Genomic DNA, 9,488 nt, shown 5'->3' with positions numbered 1-9,488 from the left:
TCATGACATTTGTTTTCTTCATGTTTACTGCCAGGGCCCAGTTCTGACAGTACTTTTCTACTACGTCCAGCTGTAGCTGTAGTCCTTGTTCAGTAGGAGACAGTAGAACAAGGTCATCAGCATAGAACAGAGACTTCACCTCTCTATCTAGGAGGGAGAGGCCCGGAGCAGCACATTTATCCAACTCAACAGCCAGTTCATTTATATACAGATTAAATAACGTCGGACTTAGGTTGCAACCCTGCCGAACACCTCTTCTCTGGGGGAAGAAATCAGTTAATTTGTTTCCAATTTTAACAGCACACGTTTTCCGAATACATTGATTTAACCAGATCATACATTTTGCCACCTATGCCACATTTTAAAAGTCTGTAATAGAGCCCTTCATGCCAAATAGAGTCGAAAGCTTTCTTGAAATCAATGAAGCAGGCGAATATTTTTCCGTTCTTAGTTTGTTGTACATGTTTGTTGATTAAAGTGTGAAGGGTATATACATGGTCGGTGGTGCGGTGTTTTGGGAGGAAGCCAATCTGACTTTTACTTAAGATTGACTGTTCCTCAAGGAAATCTAGTATTCTTGTATTAAGAATACTACAGAATAGTTTACCCAGACAGCTGCTGACACAGATGCCACGGTAGTTATTAGGGTCTGATTTGTCCCCACTCTTATGAATGGGGGAAATGAGCCCTTTGCACCAGATGTTGGGGAAACATCCTGCCTGTAGTATAAGATTGAACAAATGTAACACTGCACCCTGCATTTCTGGGGTGCTGCTTTTGAGCATTTCATTTCTAATGCTGTCTGGACCACAAGCTTTCCTTGGCTTCAGACATTTTATCTGTCTGGTTATTTCTTCCCAAGTAATTTCAAAATCAAGGGGGTTTTGGTTGTCTTTAATTGTTTCTTCTAATTTTTGGAGTTTTTCTTTCATAATACACTGATCTGAATTGATTTGATTGATTGGTATGTCTTTGTATAAATTTTCAAAATGCGATCTCCAGATGTCACCGTTTTGGATGGGTAATGTCTGCTGTTGCTTTGTGTTGAACTTGTTCCACATATCTCAGAATTGATTTTGGTTAATGGCATTCTCAATATCTTCAAGTTTCAATTGGGTATAATTTTGTTTTTTGATCCTAATTGTGTGTTTATATGTGTTTAAAATTTCATTGTATCGAATGCGCAGGGCTGGGTTGTTCGGTTGGCGATGTTTCTCATTTGCTATTTTTCTCAGCTCTTTTCTGATTTCTTTGCATTCCTGATCAAACCATTTGTCAGTATTTTGCCTTTTAACAGGTCTCCGTCTTTGCTTTATGAGGTCAGCCCTAATAGCTGCCTTATGAAATATCATATTGATATCATCAGTGGCCTTGTTTACCCCATCTCTGGTAGGGACATATTGATTTTGAGTATATGTTGATATGTAGTTCATCAGATCAGGGGAGTTTAAAGCCTTGGTGAATTTGTCTCCACTGTCTGGGGCCCATCTGTAAGAAGGATTTAATTTATACAGCTTACTGGGCTTCCTTTTTGTGTCACTAATTTGACCTGACAATTTAAAGAACACATTAATTTGGTTGTGGTCTGAAAGGGGGGATTGCTGTCTGACAGTGAATGCACTGATAGTTGAGGGGTCCATGTCAGTGATTGCGTAGTCTACAACACTAGACCCAAGAGCTGAGGAGTATGTGAACCTCTCTCTCTCTCTCTCTCTCTCTCTCTCTCTCTACCAGTGTGGACAGGCACGGAAGCGCAGTCAGACTCAGCAGCCAGGACGCCAAACCAGTTGTAGTGGTAGTGGCCGTGTTTCACTGAAAAATATTCTTTATAGCATTATACACAAAAGAGTGACTCATAGAAAATGTATTTGTTCCCAGAGTTAAAAAGTTCTTCTGCTAGTTGTATTTGCAGCCTGACTTATGTGTTCTTTTGTTTCTATAGTAACCTCCAGCCATCCGCGTGTTAAGGCAGTGTGAACCTCGAGGGGGCCTTAATTGGTGACACGGCCTGGGTGTCGGTTAATATAACATCGAAACAAACTGCTGGTCTGGGTGAGTTAAAAATATCTGAAGGTACAACATGTTGAATGAATTATTATATTGAGAATATTGTTTTATCACATACTGAACACGGCTTAACCTCCATGCCTGTTTTTTTGTTTGTGGGTACAGTGTCTGTCACTGTTTTTTTGTTTGTTTGTTTTTTCTCTTCCCAACAGTTAGTTTTAATTCTGGGCCATTTTATTTCTGATGTTTGGTTTTGCGAGTTTTCTTTCTTTTTGATATGTATTGAACGTGGGCTTGGTGCAATATTGAGCGGACATTCTGCAATTTAAGATAACACGTTTGGGGTGGAGCGGTAGGCCTAACATTTAGTGACCTTTGGGTGTTTATAGCATGTTTTTTGCACGACAACATTGTGTGTGGGTTTTGGATCGCTTGCAGTGGCATTTTATTTTCCTTGAGTGTATTGGTCCTAAATGTATTGGTTTATTTTATATGCCCTCTCTCCTAGAGTTCTCCTATTTTAACAAAACCACGTGCCATGTATAACAAATTGCTCTATCGTGAAATGGCTACTGTGTAGCTACAGGCCCCCATATGGTCTTTCTTTTTTAGTTGAATTCTATTCTGTAATAAACTTTTATATAAGTTGTCAGGCTCCTGTCCTGGTCATTCTGGACACTTACCTGTCGGTAGTGACTACATCAACAGTAAGGAGCTATTTGAATCACTACATAAGCAAACACCAGACCTCGCCCAAAATTATTCATGCTTGTGCGGTGTTTACTCGAGACACAGTGAAAGTTTTGGCATGGCAATCAAAAAGAAGCGATCTACATGTGAGTCATGTAAATGACGGTGAAAACACTTCCATTACCAACCCAAGTCTGTTCCCCTTCAGTCAGAGCTTCCTTCCCATTACAGTTGTGTTCCCTGTGGTGCATTTGCCTGGAGATCTCTGGCTTACATGATGTCATCAAATGGCTTGTGGTTGGCTTTGATGCTTCGACTGCATTGTTTTCTATGAAAGTCTACACTAGTGTGAGCAATCTGGGTGGGCAATGTATAAAACAAAGTAAGTCCATATTTTGGGCAGTTTTTGAACTTCTTTTGGGCTGGAAGTCATCAGCTGTATCCTGCAACACTGTTGGTGGTTAGGGTTTGGATAAGGTTTGGTTGAGATTAAGGCTAAGGCATGCTCACCATACATACACAAAAAATATCCTGGATTTGCTAATCCTTGTAAGGCTAATGAAGTTTATCTCCAGAAAGTCATCCAGGTCATGGTATAATTCACACAAGCTAAAACAAAGGCAACTGGACTTGTCTAAGCTTTCTTGAAGATGTGGTTTATAGGAATAACTCTAACTAAGGTGATCATTGGGTGGTTAACAGGCTTTAGTCATATGCAGTTCAGGCAGGTACCATTCAAAGATATTCTGAAATCAAAATCAAATTCCCCACCAGTCAATTCGACCTTAAGAAATCATTTGGAGAAGTGTTGAAACGACATATCATGACCTAGATGACTGAGAAGCTTCACTGACATATTGCCACACACCTTGAGATAAGCGCCGTTTGACTAGTGTGGGAATACAAAAGGACATCGAGCTATTGAGGTTCATTTTCGTTCTTCAAACGCACATGACAATTTAATTAGATAGCTGATCTATAATCCAAGATGATTCCAACTAAATGTAAATGTATACTACAAAATGCGGCAAAGACAAGAAAGGAGCTGTGGCAATAAGAGGCCAACTAATCAAACATGTAAGTAATAATTGTCTTGCTACTCAAATTACCACCTTGTGTGTAGCATAACACACACTACTAATGTTACGAAACTGAAATGAAGGCTGAGAGGCAGCTGCTGGATAACATTCAGTCTTCGTTTTTATAAATGAATACCTTAAGGAAACGTATTAGTTAAGAGAAATCTAACTTAACCAGCTGCATGCAGCAGCAGCAGATAGAAACATAGAGCCCCAACCTTCATAGACTGATGTATCTGCTGGGACTGTGGAGCAGAAATGTTGTATATCTGCCGGTAATATTTTCTAGCAAAGTTGGTGAAAAAACATGTAGACACAAACTGTTAAGACCTTAACATGTTAATCAACACAAGGGACCTTTGTCACTTTTTGCATCTCTAATATGTCACAGCTGTTAATATTATACACAGTTAATATAATGCAAAATACAAACATTTTGAAATGAATGTTTAATTTTCATTACAATTTCATTACTGCTGACATGCAAAAATTTGGTATTGATCAACCATCTCCTCCATGCCCAAACAAACTGGTCGGAATGCATCAGTTTGACACTCTTCTGTTGTAGGCCAGTACTCAACCCAAGTTCCTTCCCCGAACATGTAGTAGTAACTGAGGAGAGCAAAGTGAAAAATACGTTGAGTCTTCATATGACTTTCCAGAACAATGGAAATGCACACACCAAACACACGCACACAACAAACTTACGTTTGCTTTTTGTCGTCTCTGCGAATATCTTTTGACGAGCCCATGACAAGGTAGGTTTTGCCCTGTTTGAGACTTAAAGATTCCCTGCAATGCTGAAAACTGAGGAATATGCGCTGTTTACCCTGAGAGCCGACATCATAACTTCCTGTTGTTAAAACATGGGAGAAGATAGAGAGCTCAGGGTGTAGTTTGACACAGTACTGCTGAATTCTCACATATTCCTGTTGGAATCATGATTACATCCTTCCAGCTACAGTCTGCCAATGTCTCCTTTATGACACTTTAACTAACAGTACAGAAATTTTATAGGTGATAAATACCCACCCTCTTTGATGACCTCCACTACCCGCATTTTGTAAGCGTCAGTGGACAATTCAGGCACAAACTCCTCCAATCTCACTTTGTACGCTGTAGACAAACAAGGAGTGGATATTAGCTCTTTTGCTTATACTCCAAATCTCTTAATCACATTTCATTGGATGAAAATAGAAAATTAGCTCAATTATAGTTTCCTACCAAATTCTACTTTGCTGGTCTCGGTACTCTCACAAATCTTGGCTGTGCGGAGATCATTGCTGATTTCCTCCTTCTTCTGCATAGTGCAATCCTCTGGAAATACAAAGTGGGCGTGGGGTTAATAGACAGCTGATGTGCTGTTGTCTTGACTAGATACCTTATTGACTTTATACATATCTGGCTACACTGGGTGTTACGTAGCGGCACTAAATGGAGAGCAGGTTACTGATATAATAAATAATGGATAATTTGAGAATTTAAAATTTAAAAACTGTCTTTCTGTAGTTTCCAATAAACACAGTGTCTCCTCTTTTGACTTACATAAGGGAAATTAATTAAATGACTGGTGTGTGGGAGTCAAGCAGACTAAGCAGTCAAGTCACACACTAACACACGTTTAACCTTCTGGATTACCAAGCGCTACAATGTTTCGAAGTCTCTTTGTGTTGTTACTGTTCCAACTGATGTTACATGAAACATTCATATTCTGATTGGTAATATTCTGATTATTAGTTTTGATTTTTGTTTTGAATAAATATTAATTCATCTTCTGTAACCGCTTATTCCTGTTAAGGTCGCGGGGTCTGCTGGAGCCTATCCCAGCTGTCATCGGGCGAGAGGCGGGGTACACCCTGGACAGGTCGCCAGTCTATCACAGGGCTAACACAGAGAGACAGACAACCATTCACACTCACATGCACACCTACGGCCAATTTAGAATCACCAATTAACCTAACCAGCATGTCTTTGGACAGTGGGAGGAAGCCGGAGTACCCAGAGAGAACCCACGCAGACACAGGGAGAACATGCAAACTCCACACAGAAATTTCACACAATCCGTTTCTACTAACCACCTCACCACTGAGCCGCCCCTTTGAATAAATATTTTTGTACAGATTTGACAAAGCTCAGGACTCATCCTGAGGACAATTGAAATAATTATATTTTAAAAGTGACAATTACTTTTTCATCTGACCAACTTCACAAAATAGGTAACGATGCTTCTCCAGCATTACACTCAGATGGGTGAAAATCTTCCCTAGTCACATTAAAAAATTGTATTTAGATGCACAGTTTAATCTGCTGTACATAAAAAGATGTGCAACCATCAGATTGACTTGTTCACCTTCTGCACATGCACATTCTCCATGCAAACAGAGCGTCAGTAGTTGTCCTTCTTGCCTCTCCGGATGATAGAATTTCACACAATCCGTTTCTACAATGGGAAGGAAAGGTATGTGGAGAAATGTTTTTGTGCTTAGAATACATCAAATACGTACAATTCTTGACGTTGACTGAAGTCGCAGCAGTTTCTGAGACTTACGGTTGTAGTATTCATAGACAGACACAGCTGCAGGTTGTAAGACACCCACTTTCATTGTCTGGTGGAGCCTAAAAGTGATCTCCTCTGGTCGTTTGTGAGAAACCTGAGAGAGAAGAGTGAGAGTCACTTAACAAATGAGACTGTGAAAAGTAAATGGTGGACAGAAAAAAGGGACTGAAAGAAAGACTGAAGTCATACTTTGTCCAGGTAGAGGATGAGCGAGCCTCTTTCTGACAGCACTTTGTTCATCTCATATTTTGCAATAGTCCGGGCATGTCCTTTAGACAGCTTCACACACAAACACACATCATCAGACAATGTTTTAAGGACAAACCCTGACTTTTGAACTCTACTGAATGCGAGGCTCTGTGAAAGCTCTTACTAGGTCCAGGTCTTTTGTGTCAACAGTGAAGCCAGTTAGCAAGCCAATATCCAAGATTGACATGGTCGCATCACGCTCCTTGTCTTTGTACCTGTACACAGAATGAAGTAAATGGAGTAAATTAAACAGCTTAAAGAAGATGAAGAGCAAAAAATAAAAGCACTGTATCAAATGTGAAATATAAATCACCAGGTATAGTACTTACAAAATCTCTATTTTCAGCTTGTATATGGACCCATCATCTTTAATTTTCTCTGGAGGAATAATTCATTAGATAAGATAAGATTATCAGTTCTTTCAAAAAGAAAAATATAAGCATAAAATGGGTTAAATAATGACAGACAAATAAATAAGGAGAAGCCAGATTACCTGGGATGAGCTCCACAGACAAGTTAAACTTCTGACAGTGGCTTGACATTTCTTTTGGCCTAGCGTAATACAGCGACACCATCTGTCACATAGACAGAAGTCTTTTTCAATATAGCACTGTAATGAATGACATCTTAATGATCCCACAAGGTTAAAATACCTTTGCCTTTAATACATAACAGAAGACTTACTGTCACTGTTGCTTCTCCTGTTCCTTCGGCGATCACCGTTATATTCTGGTTTATGTCCTTAAACTGTTGGGATTTAAACATGTGTACAAACACACACAAGGATTAGCAGAACATACATGACAAGATGACTGTGTGAATATTAGAGTGTGTCCTCACTCTAGATGTTCTTGTTGCATAGTGGTTGTCCTGGTTGAAGTTGTACTTGTCAGGTTTTGACTTTCCAGGTATCTTGATGTCCACATTCAAGTTATAGTCTGGCTCTTCAGCATTTGCCCAGTACTCTGCTACAGCCTGATACACAATAATAGTAGCCTGCAGGGAAGAGTGAGGCAAAGCAAGTCAAGATGAACTAAACAAGTGCAATTAATAATAATATTTCCTTTGTTTTGTCGCTCATGGGGAAATTCCTTCTCTGCACACACCAGTGTGTACACTCAGAACAGTGAGCTGCCACCTGTACCCAGGGAGCATTTCCATCCCAGAGCCGCTTCTCTTACCACTACTACAAACCCCACCCCCCCAAATGCACTAAGAACAGCAAGTTTTGCATTACCTGAGTTGATCCAAAGCCTCCACCCACCAGCTGTTGTTGGGAGAGCCATCGCACAACAGGTTTGGCGTCTTCAAATGCCTTTGTTGATAATTAAGAAAATGTTGATGATTAAGAAAATTTAGATATGGATATACTAGAAATACACCGATTAGCCACAACATTAAAACCACTGACAGGAGAAGTAAATAACATTGACCATCTTGTAACAGTTCAATGTTCTGTTGGGAAACTTTTGGACATGGCATTCATGTGGATGTTACTTAGACATGTACCACTCTGATGAGTCACAATTATTTTGGAGGCACAAGGGAAATCTACACAGTATTAGGTCATAACGTTATGCCTGATTAATTGCAATTTCATTGCCCTAAAGCGCTCTGGAAGTGGTCAGTGGTGGTTATTTAAAACATTTAAAAAAAAAAAAAACATGTTTCACTGACTTTTTCCCCTCTACAAAACTGTTTTGGTGACTAAGTATGGATGATGGCTCATTGCTGATACAACACACAATTGTGCTCACCTTGGTCTTGACCAACGCTAGAAGAGCGTAAGCTGTGGCCTCCACTGTGAAAAAATGTCCCTTAGGTACAGGCCACCGGGATCTGTCTGAGGAAACAAACAAATTATTATTATTATTATTATTGCCTTCATGAGACAAAAAAGATACCATGTGTTTTTTTGTGTATGTGAGAAGGTCTTTTGAACATTATAATAGTTAGTCGTGGTAGATTATGAATCTACGTCAGTGAGACTACTGTTTCTAAATTAGTTTAAACATGCCTTTAACTTTTTTTGTACTGCAGTTTTTTATTGTCTCAACATATTCACTGAAACTGATGCAGAATAATTCAATAATTGTCCTTACCAGTACCAGTATGAGTATCAGTAACAGTAGGGGTCTAGTAAACATTCATTATTAACTGGTGAATGTGTAATATTGGATGTGAACAAACCTGGGGAAGCAAACTGGAAGAGAATCTCCTTGTTCAGTTTGTCTTCATTGGCCAGGGCATATGATGTCATGGCAACAGCATAGGGGTTAGTGAGGCTGGGAAGACGCCTCTCCAGGTAGGCCACTGCTTTGTCTATGCTGCTTGGGAGACTCTGGACAGGTGAAAAGGAAGAAAGTAGGACGATGACCACTGATCTCAATCACCAGGAGGTACTGTACCAGTGTGAACATAATCCATAATTTCCACATGTGTTTAGGAATTTTGTAGCATTTCATTATATGGCTTATGAGCCTCTTTAATTCAATTTAAGGGGTGTATAGTATAGTATAGTATAGTGATACTATACGCGAACCAGACTACTAAATACAAGCAAATACCAACTTCCTAGCAACAAAACCCTTAACAAACCCCCTAAAGTTTTGTCATAGCATCCTAGTTTTGGTGGCTTGTACCACACCGTTTGTAGTCGCTGGCCAATGGCAGCTGTCCAGCCTGCAGAATGAGTCAGTGAGAGAGATTGTCTGTCCAGTTTAGCAAATCGGTGCTCAAGATAAGAAACTTAAGGGTCAAATTAAGCACAACAACAAAATAATGTCAACATTCAAATACACAGATATTTTCACAATGACATGATCAGAATGAATAAAATGTAGACCAACTGATCAGCGTGATTCAGGAGAGGCCATCTCTGCACAACAGTTTGTAGCTCTTCCTAG

General features: G+C 39.7%; 1 protein-coding gene across 1 annotated transcript in view; it reads right to left on the bottom strand.

Annotated features, from left to right (window-relative positions):
* Positions 1-4,172: 4,172 nt before the first annotated feature.
* LOC311496745 (complement C3-like) overlaps positions 4,173-9,488 on the bottom strand; it is a 28,114-nt gene continuing 22,798 nt past the window's right edge. The window contains exons 29-43 of the mRNA XM_084556707.1: positions 8,769-8,923; positions 8,340-8,421; positions 7,820-7,897; positions 7,423-7,578; positions 7,267-7,329; positions 7,076-7,157; positions 6,912-6,960; positions 6,707-6,797; positions 6,523-6,612; positions 6,325-6,427; positions 6,127-6,216; positions 5,001-5,093; positions 4,809-4,892; positions 4,485-4,629; positions 4,173-4,388 (exon numbers count right to left, since the gene is read on the bottom strand). Of these exons, the coding sequence (XP_084412833.1) occupies positions 4,247-4,388; positions 4,485-4,629; positions 4,809-4,892; positions 5,001-5,093; positions 6,127-6,216; positions 6,325-6,427; positions 6,523-6,612; positions 6,707-6,797; positions 6,912-6,960; positions 7,076-7,157; positions 7,267-7,329; positions 7,423-7,578; positions 7,820-7,897; positions 8,340-8,421; positions 8,769-8,923 (1,503 nt within the window). The 3' untranslated portion in view covers positions 4,173-4,246. The remainder of the gene's footprint in view (positions 4,389-4,484; positions 4,630-4,808; positions 4,893-5,000; positions 5,094-6,126; positions 6,217-6,324; positions 6,428-6,522; positions 6,613-6,706; positions 6,798-6,911; positions 6,961-7,075; positions 7,158-7,266; positions 7,330-7,422; positions 7,579-7,819; positions 7,898-8,339; positions 8,422-8,768; positions 8,924-9,488) is intronic.

The sequence above is a fragment of the Chelon labrosus genome (genome assembly GCF_963514085.1).
Source record: "Chelon labrosus genome assembly, chromosome: 2".
NCBI classification, from domain to species: domain Eukaryota; kingdom Metazoa; phylum Chordata; class Actinopteri; order Mugiliformes; family Mugilidae; genus Chelon; species Chelon labrosus.
Note: the sequence above shows the minus strand (reverse complement) of the source record. Positions and strands in the feature narration are given on the sequence as shown.